This window comes from Piliocolobus tephrosceles, chromosome 10, assembly GCF_002776525.5.
Source record: "Piliocolobus tephrosceles isolate RC106 chromosome 10, ASM277652v3, whole genome shotgun sequence".
Lineage (NCBI taxonomy): Eukaryota > Metazoa > Chordata > Mammalia > Primates > Cercopithecidae > Piliocolobus > Piliocolobus tephrosceles.
The window spans coordinates 26,934,487-26,953,356 of NC_045443.1; the positions used below are offsets into that span (position 1 = coordinate 26,934,487).

The 18,870-nt window shown below is 38.0% G+C and overlaps 1 protein-coding gene across 2 annotated transcripts in view; it reads right to left on the reverse strand.

Moving 5' to 3' along the window:
- The window catches only part of ITPR2 (inositol 1,4,5-trisphosphate receptor type 2), a 492,964-nt gene that overhangs the window by 314,687 nt on the left and 159,407 nt on the right, over positions 1-18,870 (reverse strand). For both annotated transcript variants that reach the window (XM_023209041.2, XM_023209040.2), the window contains 7 exons: positions 16,948-17,109; positions 12,267-12,439; positions 11,182-11,301; positions 10,878-11,063; positions 9,482-9,733; positions 8,822-8,966; positions 7,396-7,546 (listed from right to left, as the gene is read on the reverse strand). In XM_023209041.2, the coding sequence (XP_023064809.1) occupies positions 7,396-7,546; positions 8,822-8,966; positions 9,482-9,733; positions 10,878-11,063; positions 11,182-11,301; positions 12,267-12,439; positions 16,948-17,109 (1,189 nt within the window). The remainder of the gene's footprint in view (positions 1-7,395; positions 7,547-8,821; positions 8,967-9,481; positions 9,734-10,877; positions 11,064-11,181; positions 11,302-12,266; positions 12,440-16,947; positions 17,110-18,870) is intronic.

Genomic DNA, 18,870 nt, shown 5'->3' on the forward strand with positions numbered 1-18,870 from the left:
TTTGTTCCCCAAATCTCCTAGGGCAAGGGGTACTCCTGGACATAGATATATTCAAAGCACATCTCACTACCCTGCCTCCTGTCTCCGCCCTACCCTGGGTTGGGTCCACAGGGCTATAAGTCACTCGGGACAGCAGAATTATTTTAGGGAAGGAGGATAATTCCAGGCTGTTGATGTTGCCTGTATCTTACTCCCTAAGGCCAAAGGCATTTCATTTTTGACCCTGAAACCTCAAAGAAAAGGAAATCCTACAAGTACATGGAATTCTCCTTTAATTTTGTTTTAGTGACTCCCCATTTTCTACATCAGAACATATATACCAACAAAAGGGATTATCTGGTTACTGACTGGGAACAGGCCCACATTTCAGTGCTTAGCTATGGAAACTCCCAAGAATTTGAAATTGTTGTGGAAAAGCAAAATGAGAGAAGCTGTGAAGAAACTATTTAGCTCTTGGTTGGTCTTTTGGTAATTTTCTATGATCTACTGCCTTTTCAAATTATAGTGAGTTCAAGGATGGGAAGGAAGGCAATACTGAAAAGAAGTTGTAGTAGTGTCCTAGACACACTATTTATGGTCAAAGTTCACTGAACGATGTAGACTTTATTGTTCCACGGTGGAGATTCAAAGTTGAATCCCAGTCCCATTCAAACAGCAAATACAGATCGGTAGAAGGATATTAACAGGATAAATAAATAACAAACCAGACCCCAACCATTTCCAGACTGTGTCAACTTCTCTATTCGTAACCACACACACATTCACGTGGAGATGATACTCGAATGATTCAGAGTTATACACATATCATGCTGTTCCACAGAAGATGCGTAAGTGGGATTCACATTTGCCCTCAACTATTTAAGTGACTCTCCAGTAGAACAAAATATACCCATGCTGTTGTAAAAGAAAAAGGGCTCTTAATTATTAGTAGAAATAGAAAGCTTTGGATTGTACATCCTTCGGCAAGTATAAAAAGACGTATACTTTTAAAAGTGAAATGTTTGCAAAGAATATGGAAAATATCCAGTTCATCAGCTTGTATGTGCATTTGCTTTTAACTTCTATAAGCGACAAAGAAGAACACAGCTTGCCATAATCCTTCTACTCAAAAGATCAATTACACTGAATGGTGCCTGTGCATTTAAAATCACTGAGAGCAAATCATAAGTAATAGGCAAAGCAAATTCACTCAACAACACAGCCTCCTGGGAGCAGGTACATTTGTTTGAAAACAAAATTTCTTAAGTAAATGTATAGCCAATGAAAGGTACTGGATTGATAGTTCTGAAGTTCTGAATCTTCTATTTCACTACAGTGACAGCCAGTGAAGGCCAGTGCCAGCTCCCTGTGTCTCCATATGAACAAGCCTCAATCATTTTCTGAACAGACCACCTTTAGGTACGAAGATGAAAAGCTGCTTCTGAACCTAGCAATTTCTGCCGAGTGTGCCAACTATAAGCCATTGTGACAGGGAGCAGCCACCGCCTGGAAGCTAGACACAGACCCCCAACCAGATCTAGGATGAGGACAATTTACAGTGACACTGAAGTGGGCTGCTGTGTTACCGAGGATGCAGAAGAAGAAAACTTCTGTAATTGCCACTTTCCAAGCCAGCCATCTCTACAACCTCAAACACTCATCACTGGCATCTAAAGCTACAGGATTTCCCAGAAAAAACAAATGGATGCTGTGCGTGCCTATCCCATTTAAGCCTGGCGCCACTGAGGCTGGCACAAAATGGAACTCCAGGAACTGTAAAGCCTTTTCCTTCTAGATATGCCTCCTCTTCCGCTCCCCTGCGTCTGACCTGCCAAACACACTTTTCTGCATGTCCAACCCCAACTGTGCTGGAGAAAAGTTAGTAAGTGGGAACTAAGAGGGATAAAAAAAGATGTAGTTCTAGTGCATAAAATTTTCCAGACATGATATGAGCATACACAACTGTATCATTTACTTAAAGGAACTGGTCTATCTAGCAACAATGTTTATAAAATCACTTTCTTTTTTTTTAATTGTACTTCGCAAATGACTTCCTATTGAAGATAAAGTTTCATTAAAAGAGAAAAATATTTATAGTATGAGAAGAGTCCATATGAAAAAAAAGAAGAGGAAAATACAATCCAAAGCATTTAGATATCGAAGAGCCAAGATGATGATACAGAGTATTGTAATGTGGTAACACTGCTATGACTCCTAGCAGTTGATCTTTAAAATAATAGTTCTTTTTTTTCCTCTAGGTACTTTCCACAATCTAGGATTTCCTCTCTGGCATCGACCTTTGTCTCACCCTGCACCACAGGAATTTTTCCCATGCTTGACAATCCTATCTCCATATTTGGAGATTCCAGAAAAGTATTTCTTCTTGCTGCTTCTGTTAAGAATTTATACAATCTAACAGAACTTTTGTTAGGAATTTATAGCCTAATAGAGAACCCAGCTATAATATTAATAACACATCTCCTAGTAGAGTTGTAAGATCATTCTTGAGGTTTGAATTGTCACCTTGCATACCATAAATCCTTTTCCTACCAAGTTAATTACTTAAGTTCTTAACTTTTTTGTTTTAGAAAACTTTCAAATTTACAGGAAGAGTTGCAAGAATAGTACAAAGAACTCCCACATAGACTCTGCCCAGATTGATTAGATTCACAAATGTTGCCATATTTGCATCTCTCTGTCTCCACACACTCACACACATACACACACACACACACACACACACAATCTTTCCTGCTCTATTTGAAAGTTAGTTGCAGACATCATGACCTTTCAACTTTCAATTCTTCAGCATGTATTCGCTAAAAACAAGTATATTAGCTTAGCTAAGCACAGTGCAATTACAAAAGTCAGGAAATCTAACTGACATAATCAATATAAAATATAACCTGCAATCCATATTCCTATAATTCATTTTCAAATTTTATCACTTGGGCCAATAATATCTTCTATAGATAATATTTCTCCTAATTCAGGATCCAGTGCTGAATTGCATATTGAATTTTAGTTGTCATGTCTCTTTAATCTCCTTTAATCTGAAACAGTTTCTCAGACTTCGACATTTTTGCCCACATAGATATTCTCTCTTCTCCATTCAGCAGCCAACATGATCAGATCACATCAGTCCCTTCTCAAATCCCTCCAGAGATTGCCCATCAAACTTAAAATTCTACCCTCCTTCACTCCATCAGTCTCCATATCATTGACCTACTTTACTTTTCTTCACAGCACTATCAGATGTTACAAGATAGATAGATAGATAGATAGATAGATAGATAGATAGATAGATAGATAGACAGACAGACAGGTAGATAGACAGACAGATAATCTGGCTGTTTCTCCCAACAGGAGAAAGGAGAAATTTTGCCTCTTTATTTATTAATTGTCTTCCCTGTGACTAACAACTTTGTTTATCTTGCTCATTACTCATTACCAGTGACTGTGTCTGGCATATTGTAATTCTTCAATAGATTCTTGTGAAATAAAATAATACATTATTATCAGATTGATGAAAGAAATAACTAAGGTATCTGGAAGTCAATGGAATTCACTAAAAATACGAGAATTATAAAAATTAAATTTATGTGTCTTTGAGGGCAGATATAAACAGGATGGTGGAGAACGCAAACAAGGTAACAACTTTTCCAAGAAAAAAATACTTTCCTTAGGCAAAACTATGGAGAGAGAAAAAGATCAGCAGTTGCCAGGGGGCGGTGAGGAGGTGGGAGAAGGGTTGAATATGTGGAGCACAGAGAATTTTTAGGGCAGTAAAAAGATGCTGTATGATACTATAATGTTAGATACGTGTCATTATATATTTGTCCAAATACATAGAATGTGCAGCACCAACAGTGAACCCCAATGTCAAGGACGAACTTGACATAATGATGTCAATGTTGGTTTATCAATTGTAACAAATGTACCCCTCTGGTGGAGGATGTTGATATGGGGAGGCTATGCATGTTGGGGGCAGGTGATAAATAAAAAAATCTCTGTATCTTCCTCTTAATTTTGCCATGAACCTAAAACTGCTCTAAAAAAAAATAAGTCTTTAATAAAACACTCTTCAGAGTGAAACACTGAAGGCAGACTGTAAGCACTGAGATCAAAAGTCAGGATCAACTTCTAGCTTTCTAAGAATAATTTGATTTAGACGGAAGACTGTAAAGGCATAACAAGAAGCTTTAATACAGACATTTCAAGTGTTATGTCCCTCTGGGAGTGGTAAAAGGATCACTAGTGAGATTCAGGCAGCAGAATTAATATAGATCCCTGCATGCCTCTGCTCTTTGATTAACAACTACGGTTCTTGGTCTTTGCTTTGCTCTCATTCATATGTTGTTCATAGATTTATTTTTACAAAATATTCAATTTACTTTAATAGTAAAGAATATTCATATATGCTTCCCTTTTTTCTCCATTTGCTCTCATGGTTCCTCCCTCAAACCCTTATTATTCTCTCTCTGCATGTATACTACATATAATAATTTTATTATGCTCTTAGAGATTACCATTCTGGATAATTATATCGTGTAGATTCAGGTTGTCTTTTATTTCCAAAAGGTTCTCTTGGATTGCAATTTTAAATACTCAATTCTGTTCCATTTTCTTGTTTTTCTTCTTCAGGGACTCCAATTATTCATATGGTGACTCTTCTTTGCCTTTCTCCCATTTCAGCCTCTTTCCCTCTCACCCTCATCACTTGTTTCTTTGGATCATTGTCATTCTCTTCATTGTTCTCCTGCCTTTCTTCAGTGTCACTTATTTGATTTTCCTTCACATCTATTCTCTCTTTGACACTTTATAATTTAATCTGTGTTGGTAAAAATAAATGAATAAATAAAGCCAACCATTTTATTCTATTTCTTTCCTAAGTTCAATCAATTTTCATTTCATTTCTTCTTGGGTTTTGGTCCACTTCTGATCTTAGTTTTTGAATTTATGAATCAAAGTGTTTTCCATAGTTCACTGTGCTTGAAGCTACTTAATTCCATTTAGAGTATCATGTTACAATATTCTTCTGCTTCACAGTTGCTTTTCAGGAAGGAATTTCCATCCACTGAGGTGTTTAGATTTTTCCATTTTGTTTTGGTTGGTCTTAAACAGCGGTTTCACATAGTGAGACTGATGACATTGACACATTCAGCAGACAGGATTAACAAAGAGCGGGTTTACAGGATCTCTGGTTCAAGGGCGCCCCCTCCTGTCAGAGTCATAAAGTGCAGTTCCTTTAAAATTTGGCTTTTGGTGGAGGTCGGTGGAGCGATATGCCCATCGATGTTTCAGGTTTCTTTTGTCTTGTGGTATTCTAGATCTCCCTATCTTGCCTCTTTTTCCTTCACCAAAAAACTCGAAGGGGTGCCCTTCCCTTACCTGCAAACTTGTTCATCCCTAGAAGCACTGCTTTTCCACAACTGCTCCCTGTGCTATTTCAAGTCCCTTCCTGTTTAGTTGGTGCTCTTATCTACCTGCATACTTTTTCTATATTTTCACACCTAGATAGACTTTCTCTTTCTGAGGGTGATTTTCATACAATTTCATTTCATTCCCTTTGCACATGATCCCTTTTCTCTTCCACAGTTTCTCTGAAAACCACTCGCCATCCTCAAAGCTTGCAATGGGAGCTCACCAGGCAGCTGTACTAAAAATGAATGTTTATTTTTCTACTTACAGTAACTAGCATTTGCATTGTCCCCTCGCTTCTAGTTATGCTGAAGGTGAGGGATTTATGTGGTTCAGTTGGCTTCTTAATGATTTGTACAGTTTTTTGATAGCTAAAAAAGGAATTGAGATTTGAGCAGCAGCAATTAATTACTTTAGGTTACTGTAAGTTGCTCATTTATCATTCTTAACTGGATATTTCTTCTTTATGTCTGAAATTAGGTTTCTGGTTTTTGCCCTTTTAATCCTGTAGTGGATGTTGTAGTGGATACTACTATGCTCCACCCGTGTCCCCTTTTCAGGGCTGAGGCTCTTACTGCCCCAGCTGCTGGGCATCCTTGTTGCTATTTACAGCTGTACCTCTCGCTAGGACAGACTCTTACCCAATGTTACACAGCCCCCTCTGGGACGAAGCCAAGTAGTAATAGCTGGCTGATGCAAAGACACCAAGTGTGGCTCCTTTGCCTTAATTTGTGACAATTCCAAAGAGCATCCCAGCTCCAGAGCTCCCTACAGGATGACCTGAGGTCTCAGTCATAACTGTATTGCAGATGAGCTTCTCTGCCTGCCCAGTCCTACCTTCCTCACTTCCTAACATGTATATATCCAAGTGCACTCCCCCATATACCTTCTGCAAACAAGCCTCTATCTCAGGGTGTTTTTAGGGTATCCAACCCAAGACAATTGTCATAAAAACTTTGTATTGACTTATGAGACAATCACTGTTGAAAGCCCATTGAATATATTGTATACATTCCCTTAATTTTTGCAAGGAAACTGTGAGAAGGATATTGTTATTATCATCTTCATATCTCAGATGAGAAAAGAAAAATCATAGAGAAGATAAGTACCTTATAAATGGTCAAGGCAGGATTTGAATACAGGCACTCTAACTTGAAAGCCCATTCTCTTATCCACTTCACTCCACAGGTTCCCACACTGGCGTGGCATTCGCTACTTCTCTGGCATGATACTTCGCCAGCCCTTTCCTTGAATCTTTCTTTTTTTTTTTTTTTTTTTTTGAGATGGAGTCTCATTCTGTCGTCAGGCAGGAGTGCAGTGGCACGATCTTGGCTCACTGCAACGTCTGACTCCCTGGTTCAAACAATTCTCCTACCTCAGCCTCCTGAGGAGCTAGGATTACAGGCACACGCCACCATGCCCAGCTAATTTTTGCATTTTTAGTAGAGACGGGTTTTCATCATGTTGGCCAGGATGGTCTCGATCTCCTGACCTCATGATCTGCCCACCTTGGCCTCACAAAGTGCTGGGATTACAGGGGTGGGCCACCGTGCCTGGTCTTCCTTGCATCTGTCTAAGCTCTGCTGTGGAGCATAGCCTTCAAATCTATTCTCTCTTTGACACCTTATAATTTAATCTGTATTTGTAAAAATAAAGGAGGCTGAGGCAGGAGAATTGCTTGAACCAGATGACCACAAATATCAAGATGTTTTCATTTTTTAACACATAATATTTTCACAAGTGGTTTGGCTATAATGTTAGCTGCTAAAGATGGAATCTGACCTTATGAATTCGTCTTTCAAAGCTTTAGCATTATAAAGAGAGATGCATGTTTGTAAATCCACCTTATTATCAGTCAGCACTGTCATAGGAATTGTGTTCAAATACACACATATATTAGCAGGTACACAGTAGCAACACCTTCTCTGTACTTTTGTTTTTTATCTTACTTCCAAGTAATAACAATGATATTATCACATTTCTCAAAATTCTTACCTCCATCTTGAAATTTGCTTAATCTTTCAAAGTATGATGACATGGGGGCCTGTACAATGTCTAAAATAGCCAGAAGTGTTCTTGTTAGCCTTAATAACTCACTGAAACTATAAAATCCAAAGTATATAAGATTCCGAGCCAAGTGGACCACCTTAATAAAAAAAAAAAAAGCGGGGAGGGGGAGAGTGAAAGAGTGGAAAAAAAATTGGGAATTGAAATAAACATTGGCTTTTTGTTATCTAAATTAGCACAGCTATTTCTAAACTTCCTAATTCTTTAACACCTAGGAATTAAAATACTTACAAAAGCAACCACTTGAACTTTGATTTATTCAAGTCTAGAACTAAATCCAAGTAAGATTCAGAGTGCTTTAAGGTACTTAACAAAATTTACACTAGGATTATTTACATCCTAATTAAACATTTAAGTAATTTAAGTCAGCAGGATGCCACTTAATAAATGGTTGCACCAATTAATTACTTTAATAAATGGCTATTATCCAAGAAATTTGCCCAGAAATCTATGTTCCCTATGCTGCGTTGTGGCCTTGTGGATTGCAGAGGACATTCCAAGTGCGAGAGTCTACCTCCAACATGTGGCCCCCAGTGCACAGTCTCCCCCTACCGCACTGTATCAGAGGTGGTCCAAGTGACCAACAGAAGTGATGACACGTCACTTCCAAGATTAGATTACAGAAGACTGCAACTTCCATCTTGGACTCTCTCTCTCTCAGATGGCTTGCTCTGAGGAAGCCAGGTGCCATGTCATAAGGACACCCAGGCAGCCTACAGAAAGGCCCACATGGCAGGAAGCTGAGGTGCCAACAGCCAGCAAGGAGGTGTGGCCACCAACAACCCCTGCAGTGACCTTAGAAACAGACTGTCCAGCCCCAGATGGCTGCAATCCCAGTCAACAGCTTGCTGCCTACCCCATCACAGACCCTGAGCCAGAACCACCCAGCTAAGCTACTCCTGGCTTCTTGACCCATAGAAGCTATGATAATGTTTGTTGCTTCAGGCTGCAAAGTTTTGGAGTAATTTGTTATACACCAGTAGGTAGCTAATACACCAGGTATCAAGTAATAGCATCCTTTCTCTAGTTTTGTCACTACATCCCCAAACTGAAGATCTTTCAATTCAGTTCAATGAGAATAAAAACATCATCTCCATAGAGACAAAAAAAAGTATCCAAACATTCCACAAAATATGCAAAACTGCCTGTGCTTATTACATGCAAAAAGTCTTACACAAATGAAACAAAAAAAAATCAAGGGAAACAGTAATTAATAGACAATTATAAATAAAATGTTTTCTACTGGACATTAAAGCACCAAATCTATCTTTTAAAACTGGCAGAGAAAATAATATCTTCATGAACTAAACTACCCAGTTACTAAAACATCCTAAATATTGGAGGGAAAAAGTACCTCAAATGTCAGTTTATTTTTTTCTTTATCCCCAAAAGGAAAGGGCTGGTTTACGACTTCTTTCAAATATTCTTCAACAAATTCCATTGTCAGGGCAAATTTCCTCTTCATATCATTTCGGGAAGAGTCTGTTATAGAATCATATCTGGAAATACAGAAAGAAGATAACGCAAGTTAAACTGATTGCAATCATTTAAAAATAGTAAAACATATGTACTTTAGTTTCCTGGCTGCATAATCTTGGATAAATTCGTTAGCCTTCCTAGGGCCTGGGTCCTCATCTATAAAGCGGGGCTGTTGTGAAATGAGCTACGTGTAAAGCAGTTATGGCTGTTGTGAAATGAGCTACATGTAAAGCAGTTATGGCTGTTGTGAAATGAGCTACGTGTAAAGCAGTTGTAGCAGTCTACCACAATATGAAGTACTTAAAATTCTTGCTAATTATAGCAACATTGTTTATTGTTTTCTAGAAAATGCCTTTATTACCACTGAGAGTTATTTCACCCTCAAAAACGAGTATCTTATTTGCATTTAGAAGATTAACAACCTGCGACAGGACACACAAATGCCTTTCCACATGTTACATTTCAAAACTGTAGCCATTTGATGTGGAGTTCATCTGCTGGACCCCAAAGCCTCAAGACCTTTTTCCAGACATACTCATGAATTGTGATCTTTGTGGGGATTTCTGTCCAGAGCCTGGCATAGCGAACAGGCACCACAGACTCCTGGGGATCCCGGTCAACGTGCATGTGGAGCATGAGGCGACAGAAGGACGCTCGGAGGTCGAACGGCAGGCTCTCATCCGACACACACCGCAGGATCAGGTCTACAGAGAGCTGTGTAGAAATCTGGTTTATGGCCAGATACTGGCGATCCAAGCACATCCTTGCAAAGAGGTTTAGCTGGTACCTTAAAAATGATAAACATATTACATTATTGTCTTATCTCGAAGAAATCTTTAAACATCATAGTACCAATCAGTATCTATGTTTAAGACACCTGTATTTCCAAGCATTCATGATATTGGAGTCAAACTCTTGATTGTAGTATGTTAACCATTAAGATCAAATGACAAGACATATATGAAACTGTCTCTATTTTCCTTCAGTTACAATACCTCTTACTTGTTTCAGCAAAATGTGTCTGCTGGAGAGTGTCACTAGGCACTCCAGTCTGGGTTTCCTAGGATTACAAACACTGCTCTCAGGCTGAAGGCTACGGGCAACAGCTCACATGAAACCCTCTCTCCACCTTCCCCAGCCTCACTCAGCTTCAGGCTCTAGTGTCTGCACTCCAGGTTTCGCCCCCCTCAGTTCGCAAACCAAAAATGATCAGTCCAAATGGCATGAGTGCAGTTGGCTTATCAGCCCCGTTTTGAGATTAAGAACTAGCTTTTGATTTGGTTGCTATAGCTGTAGAAACCAGGGAACACAACGCGTCATCTGTCTTTGTCTGATTCTTGCCATTTGGGCCCAAGCTGGCCCCAAGGCTTCTGCCTTGGGTTTCTATCCCTGTAACTCAAAGACGCTGGCTAGGTTCTTGCTCCCAATATGCTAACCACCAGGAACTGCCTTCAGTACTTCCGCTGCCATATTCCAGTGTTGAACTTTCATAACTACAGGCACCAGTTTCTCTTAGGCCCTAGGTCACCACATATTCATAATCCACTCTATACTAAACTACTGGCTACCCTTGTAGCCAGATCAATTTCCTTAGCCCCATGTCTATATCCCTCTCGACTCCATCACCTAGGTCCTAACATGTCTCTCATCTGCCTCCACTCTACTCAATACGAGGACAAAGCCTTTGGCTGCACAACAATTCCAAGCTGGTGAAAAACCAGGAAATTACAAGTGGTGTATGCAGAAAATAGACATGTTAATTTGTATTTTGAATATTTTAAATAATACTAAATATTTCAGCTACCCTAGTTCTGACATGACTTTTAAAATTGCCTCTTCATAGATGCCTAACTTCTAGTGGCTACAGAGAAGCAGTTCTCAATTAATACATGAGATTGAGAATTATTGTAAGATTGTCTACAATACTTAACCTGTAATAGGTAAGAACTTCTAAGTCAGCTTTGGTGCCTTCTTTTGCCTCTTGAGCAAGGTGCCTGATAGCTTTGCCATGAGGTTCCCTGTTGCTGTCAATCCAATAGAGCCAAACTTCTTCATCATCAATGTCATCTGAAAGGATGGAGCTCTCCATGGGGTTGTCTGCTTGCATTGAGACCACCCTTCAAATAAATAGCACATACAAAAATCCACTAAAAAGTACACTTGTAAATATGACAAAGAACTACAATGCTTACAAATAATCAACAGGAAAAAGATGCATCCATTATCTGGGCTTACTTAGTTTGAATGAGAATGTCTGCATTGCCTGGACTCAACATAAATTTACAGATGAGTTCTTGAGTTACAGGAATAGCAGTGGTATTAGACACACACAGATCTGACAAATAATCCAAAAACCTGGCAAGAGAAAAAAATTAAATGGAATATGAAAACAAAGCATTTTATAAAAGCATCAGAATAAAGACATAATTTGGAATATAATAAAATAAACTTATTATATGTTTTAATACTATTTCCACACATTTGTCTAATGTGTTGTTTACTGCATCATTAGAAACAAATTAAACATATAATTTTTTTATTTAATACAAGCCTTGTTTCAAAAACGATGTGTTTGCTTCTATTTATTTTATGATATTCCTCCCACAGCACCGTGACTTATATTTAGAAAATCATTCATCTCCCCTAAAGTGAGTCTCCCCAGAGCTGAATATCAAACCAAAAGCAGATCAAAGCTAATGCTGTACTGAATAAAATAGAAATAGAGCACACGCCTAATGAAAATTACTATGACCTGGTCAAGTCAGAGGCCCGTTTCTACCTTCTAGCATTTATTTGCTGTACTAATTAGCTAAGGAAACACTCCCAATTGGCTTGACTTTTCTGTACTCATTTCTTCAAGATAAGGCAGCATGGTACAACAGAAAAAGAACCTGATGTGGAATCAGAAACCCTTGATTTACCTTGTATTCTATTCCTATTAGGGTACGCTTGAGCAAGTTGCTCGCTAGGCTTCTATTTTCTCATCTCTAAAATGGGGGTAATAATATACAACCAGTGTATCTCACACAAGTGTGCAAGAGTCTAAACAATATGAATGTATTTTGAGAAATCATAAAGGTCTATAAAATCATGAGGATTCAGAGTGAAAATCAATCATACTTAAGTATGTCTATAAAGGGCTTTGATCTCTTATGAGGTAGTAACTCTTTATTATATACAATTATTATAGCAACAAGCACAACATAGTTTGTCCATAAAAGTTAGTGATATGAAAGAATTCTAACTTTTAAAAGTTCTAAAAATAAAACATAAAGCCACAGTCTCCACTAGAAAAGAATACCGCATGAATCATTTCAAACCTTGGCTCCCGATTTCTCCTGAGTAAACTGACAAATGTTTCTATTTCTTTTGCTGTGATATGTTTCTCTAGTAGTTTTCTGTTGTTGTGCAACAAAGCTGTGATAGTATCTTCTGCCAAAATATCATAGCCAATCTGGGACTGCATGACACAGAAATTCTTAGCAATATATTCCTGCAAAGAAGAAAGGCTGTCAGAATACACTGCCAAACAGTTTACAAATAACACATTCTATTAGGGTCAACAACATTGATTAATTTATTTATAACAGAAAGTTCACTAAAAATTTTCTCAAAAGAAAAGTAAATTTTTCAATAAATAGAACTTTTTGAGGAAAGACATGAAAACATACTGGCATATACATTATTGAACTTCTACCAAAAAGTTATACACCTAGACATAATTATCAATAGAGGTATTTACAGTCTAAGTGGAAAAAATAAATCTAATTAAAATAAGTTTTTATGACACAATAACTTTGGATTTCATCAGTCTAACAGAGACTTTTCTTCAATCTCTTACTTAAAGTCACAGCCAATGATTTGGGCATAATTATAGAAAAGAAAATGACTGCCTAATATTTCACTCATGAGACATGAGATCTGGGTTGTTACTTGAAGATCCTAGATGGACTTGGGTTGATTCCTTTTTCGTGAATAGGCTAGAATGATCTGCAAGATCTTTTCTTTAAAATAATGGTAAAATGTCATATAATTTTTTTTATTGTACTTTAAGTTCTAGGGTACATGTGCACAACGTGCAGGTTTCTTACATATGTATACATGTGCCATGTTGGTGTGCTGTACCCATTAACTTGTCATTTACATTAGGTATATTTCCTAATGCTATCCCTCCCCCCTCCCCCCATTATATAATTTTTATCTTTAAAAAGCTACCAAGCAGGGCAATGTGATTAATCATTTTATTGATTAGATCCATTCACCCAATAAATGTTTCTTGAAGGCCTACTATATTCCATTCCATGTTGACAAGTGAAATGAAACAAACAGAGGAATGGAGAAAGGTGTCAACGTTAGATAGGGTGGATGCTGAAGAAGTGACATGTGAGCTAGGATGGGAATGAAGAGAACGAGGCAGCCACTGGAAAACCTAGAGGGAAGCCATCTGGGCAGTGGGAGCAGCCAGTGCAAAGGCCCTGTGGTAGCAGAACCGAGCTTGTGTTCTATCAGCAGAAGGTGGCCACTGTAGCTAGGCAGTGGTAAGCAGCAGAAAGCAAAGTTGAAGTTAGAGAGGTAGGTCAAAAGAATCCTCATGAGCCACGGTAAAGAGCAAAGAGGTTATTCTAAAAGTAAGAGAAAGCCACTGGGGAGGTTCAATCATATTATTGTTTGATCTACTCCTTATTCACCACATCAATTTTCCTGTATCCCAAACCACTATTGTTCATTTCCCATGTTCTGTCTACAAGCAGCACATCTCACACTGCCATGGAACTGGTGAGCTTCACCCCTTTCTACCATGAAAGGTTCTTACTTTGATTCCTTGGGATTCTCCCTGAAAATGTGTCTTTGTTTCTATGATAAGAGAATTTATCGATTAGAAAGTGATTTTGCCTTAAGGTAAAATTTACTGGAATGTACCTATTCCTTGAAAATGATATTGATTGCACAAATCTAATTATATGCTAAGCAGCATTTTTGTGGCCTTTCAGAATGATGGCTTTGTGTATTGGGTAGCCAGTTAAGTAAAGTAAATGTGTTCTGTTAGTATATCATTTTAAGGATACATATTGATTTATACACTTTCATGCCTACTGTAGTCATACCCTGGTATAAGGCAAACATCCAAAGATGTTAATAACTAAATGAAATTAGAGGTGGTATCAAATTTTATAAATAGTAATAAATAGAGATTCAATATTAAATACATGGGTTACTGTTAAGTCACAAATGAACTTCCTATTAGGACTATAACATATAGGTGAAGATAAAGAAAAAGTAATTATAGCTATAATACTACATAATAATACAGAACATTTTAAAATCATGTTCTAAAAACATCAGAAAGCTGTTTTATGCTTTCTACAAAGCATTCTTAATTCAATACAAATGAGAAAAATATTTCTCAGCTATTACTGAGATTCAATTAGAACACACAATAGAAAGGGAAGAAAAATAAAATATAACCCTTAACAAATGCTAGGGATTCTTTATTCCTTTATCATCTATGCTCTATCTCTATGCTCCAAAGAAACCCAGAAAGCAGGTCCTTGAAGTGCATAAACATGTACCTGAAAGGAGTAATATGACTAGGTAGGGGTATGTGTGTCGGTGGGGAGGTGTGCACACATGTGTGGGGGGGGATGTGTATGTACACACTAATCCTTGGCCAAGACTGAGAGGGGAGTGAGAAAGAACCATGTGTGCCAGACCTTGAGAGACAGAACTGACATCAGTTAAGACATGCTGCCCAGGGAACCTACTAGTGACTAGCGAAATAACCAAATCCAAAGTGATCTGGCTCCCCGCCATCCTGAAGCACCGGGCTGCAAAAAGGGAAGAAGCACCGGGCTGCAAAAAAGGGTGCAAAAAAAGCACCCTTCCAAAGACTGAGAGCCATCAAGGAGGGTGCACATCATGGGACCTGATGGGCCTGAGGGCCCTGGGTAACCTCTTTAGACCTGTTGGGTTTTTTTTTGTTCCTGTTAACGTCAATCTCTGTAACACAGCATTGCTCGTAAGGGTGAAGTGGTGACCTGTCTCACAAGAGTATTTCGCCAAACCCAAGAAGAAAACTGAGAGCAAGGAGAAAACATTGAGCAGCCTCTCATTCTCCTTCCCCACTCCAGATCTCCACTAAGAACTCAGGGTCTGATACTAGGAGCATGCCCCATCACTGCCTCTGAGTGCTTGAAGGAAGGCCATTTAATGTTCTGGTACTTAATTCTTCTTCCAAAATAATACGAACAATGCTATCTACTTCATCTTGCCATCTTAAAGGAACCCAATGAAGTTGGGAAAAATAATTCCAGTGACAGCATTTGGACCAGCAAGAAGGGTGTTTATAACTAGGAATATATTAGACAATATTTAAGGATTTGTTTATATCATCCCCTTGCTCTAACTCCTATTCCTTGCCATATTATTTCTCTTCTAGCTAATATTTTTACATACTCTTTTCGGACCTTTCTTACTCTTCAAACACAATTATGAAGCCAAAATATTTTAACACAGTCTTTTTAAAACAAATCTTTTTTTCTTCCCCAAAAATGTTCAAACTACCAAGGTGCAACAGTGCGATGATTCAGAGCCTGGGTTTGCATACTGGCTCCATTCTTAAACTATCACCTTGGACAAGTTACTTAACCCTTCTGTGCCTCTGTCCTTCATCTTAATTCAGTGTTACTGCATTAATTCGTGACACGTATGTAGAACTGAGCCTGGTACAAAGTAAGTACACAATGAATACTACTAACTCTTCCCAAATAACTTCCACCTTCTAGGATTGACATCCTAGGCCCTAGTGGCTTAGCCCGCCCTGCCCTTCCAGCCCTCTCCCACACCATCCTTCTTCATGGACCAGACTCGTCAATGAAACTTACAGTGATGCACTCTGTCCTCAAATGGATTAAGAGAAACACTAATTTTTCAAACAATGATGAGTTTTACGCAATTCGATGTTAGACATTTACATTATTGAACATATTGCAAAAGATTAAGCTTGTGATTGCTTTGTTTTGTATGAGGCAGGGTCTGTTACTCAGGCTGGAGTGTACTAGTGTGATCGTAACTCACTATAGCCTCAAACTCTGAGGCTGAAGCTATCCTCCAGCCTTAGCCCCCTTAGTAGCTGGGACTACAAGCACACACCACCATACCCAGCTACTTTTCGTTTTTGTAGAGATGGGGACCTCGCTATATTGCCTAGGCTGGTCTAGAACTCCTGGCCTCGAGTAATCCCTCCACCTTGGCCTCCTAAAGTGTTGGGATTACAGGCTTGAGCCACAACACCTGGCTTGTATTTTTAAGATAAAAATGAGACTTAAGAGAAATTTCACTTGCAACTGGTAACTGTTAGCTGTACCCCTAGATCCACCTGGGTTCCCTGACCTCAGCAGTTGCAAATATCTTAGGGTAAACATGCCCTTTCTAGCATCTATCATTCTCATTTCATAGATCTCTCTTCACAAATACCTTTTCCCGTACAATTTATGAAAATGATTCTCATCCTACCCAAAGGCTTCCTTCTCCAAGAATCCTTCCTTGGTTCCCAAAGCCACCACTGGGCTCTCTCTCTTGTGAATTCCCATAACTCTGTTTTTTCTCTGTGTCTTTTCTTTGTCTCCCATCATATCTTTTCCACTAAATTATAACCTCTTTGGTCCATACACAGTGATGCTGTACCTCACATGTTCCTCAAGCCAAAAATGTTCCATTCCTCCTTACATAATAGATCCAGGATGTCCTAGTCACCAGGAGCCAATAACAGGCACATATTAGTACTCAGGACATCCTCCCCCAGTGATTCTAATTTCATATGGAAGAATAAAGCCATGGTCAATACAATTCAAAAATACTTACAAATCATTTTTATGTATTGCCCAACACAAAATTTCTAAGTGAAATTTCCCATTCATATTTTCTATGCTGTAGAATTATAACCAAAGAACCTTGCCCATACTTTAAATATGAAACAGTTTACAATGGGGGCTACTCTCTGACCTGATTTTTCCGGTAATCCTGCTGAGAGTGTCTCAGGACACGGTAACAGAGCCGCAGCATGTACTTGTAGGGTGCATATCTTTGATCCCCCAGATCTTCAAGTCGCAGCATTGAGCCTTCTCCTGCTTTCTCTTTAAAGGGTGCTTTAAGAATTCCAAATATCTGTCAGGCATAAAAACAGCCACCTATTCTGATGAATAAAATGTTTTGCAACTTTTTTTTTAAAGAAATAAGAACATTGATTCAAAAAACACTTAAATAAATTTGAGTATTGTTAGTGTAAAGGGGAAAAACAAAGAGGATTTACTTTACAGGACCAACATATCAAGGATCAGAAAAGCACTGCTAAAAGGGTCCCCTACACTGAGTGACAAAAACATTCTTTAAATAAAATGCTTAATTTTGTTTAGAACTCATATTTTATAAAATAAGAAATATGAAGATGTTTAATTTCACCAAGTTACATGAATATATTCAGATGAACTAAAATGTAGCTTGATTTCTAGGGGCTCTATAGTTTCTTCTATTATTTTCTAGAACCTTTCAAAATCAAAATAATATAAAGAAAACATTTACTTTTCATTAAAACTGACATCAGAAAATGACTTCCAAACATTGCTTCTAAACTACTTTATAAAAGAGTTAATTTATTGCTGTTTGTACACAAAGATGTGGCCAAATCGATGAACGTATCAGCATTCAAATGTGACAAATTAGGAGCCACACGGGCAGCTGGTGGCACCCAGGAAGCCAAATTCTTGTAAGAGGGTTAGCAGTTAGGAAGCATTTAAAAAGCACTGAGGAATATAACTCTTTTCGGCAGCAAGACAGCAGGAGGGATCACCTGGAGATGAGCTGCTAGAATGAGGAAACTGTCTAAGAAAGAGCAGAGTCAAGGGCATGTGCATTAATACATGAAAGCAAAATAGAAAGGAATGATTCTTTGGAATTCATGAAATATGATATGAAGTAAAGTTTCTTTAATAATTTTGTATTCACTGAGCCTTTAATTTTATATTTATCATACAAAAATAAAATATTTGACATACGTTGGTTCAGATATTATTAATAAATCATCCAAGGTCCTAAAATTATTTGAAATCAAATGTTTTTATATAATAATTACTCGAAAAAAGTCCTATTAGATTTGCAACCTTTATTTTATTTGAGAAAAAAATTGATTTTGTATTTTCAGACAATCAGCTACATATAAAAACTAATATTATGTCTGCTATTTGCCTTTCCCAAATCAATAAGAATATGTGTATCAAGAGCATGATTTTTATGTTTTAAGTATCTTCCTTGAGTCTGTACTTCATTAATGAAGAAACTCATTAATTTAAATAGCAATTAATAGAATAAAAATAATACATAAATATAGGCATGTCCATATGTGCATATCATTAGGAAGTGAATCAATTTGATGTGTTAGAAACAATTTCAAGAAGATGTAATATATGACCAGTTCTGTACTTTCAGGGAAAAAAAACTAGAATATTGTACAGAGCACTTGTAAGCTGATGAACAGACTGCCCTACTTTCCTAGGGAAGAGAAGGAAAGAAGTAGGAAGCAGATGGAGATCATACTTTCCAAGTTCACCTGGAAATTCTACCTAGGAATTTTTCCAGCATATTTTCTGGAGATAGTCTGACTATACAGGGTTTTTGGAGGTCCATGGTAGGCTGTCTCTACGACGGTCTCTGATATTCCTGCCTCCTGATATTCACAGCCTCATAGAATCCTCTCTCCTTAACTATGGGTTAGATTTATTAACTCATTTCTAACTAATAGAACACAGTAGAACTGATGTTACTTCTAAGATTAGGTTATACAAAGAGGGTAGCTTCCATGTGAGCGTCCTCTCTAGTTTTCTCTTAGTTCTAAGGAAAGCAAGCTGCCTTGTCGTGAGGCACTCCTGAGAG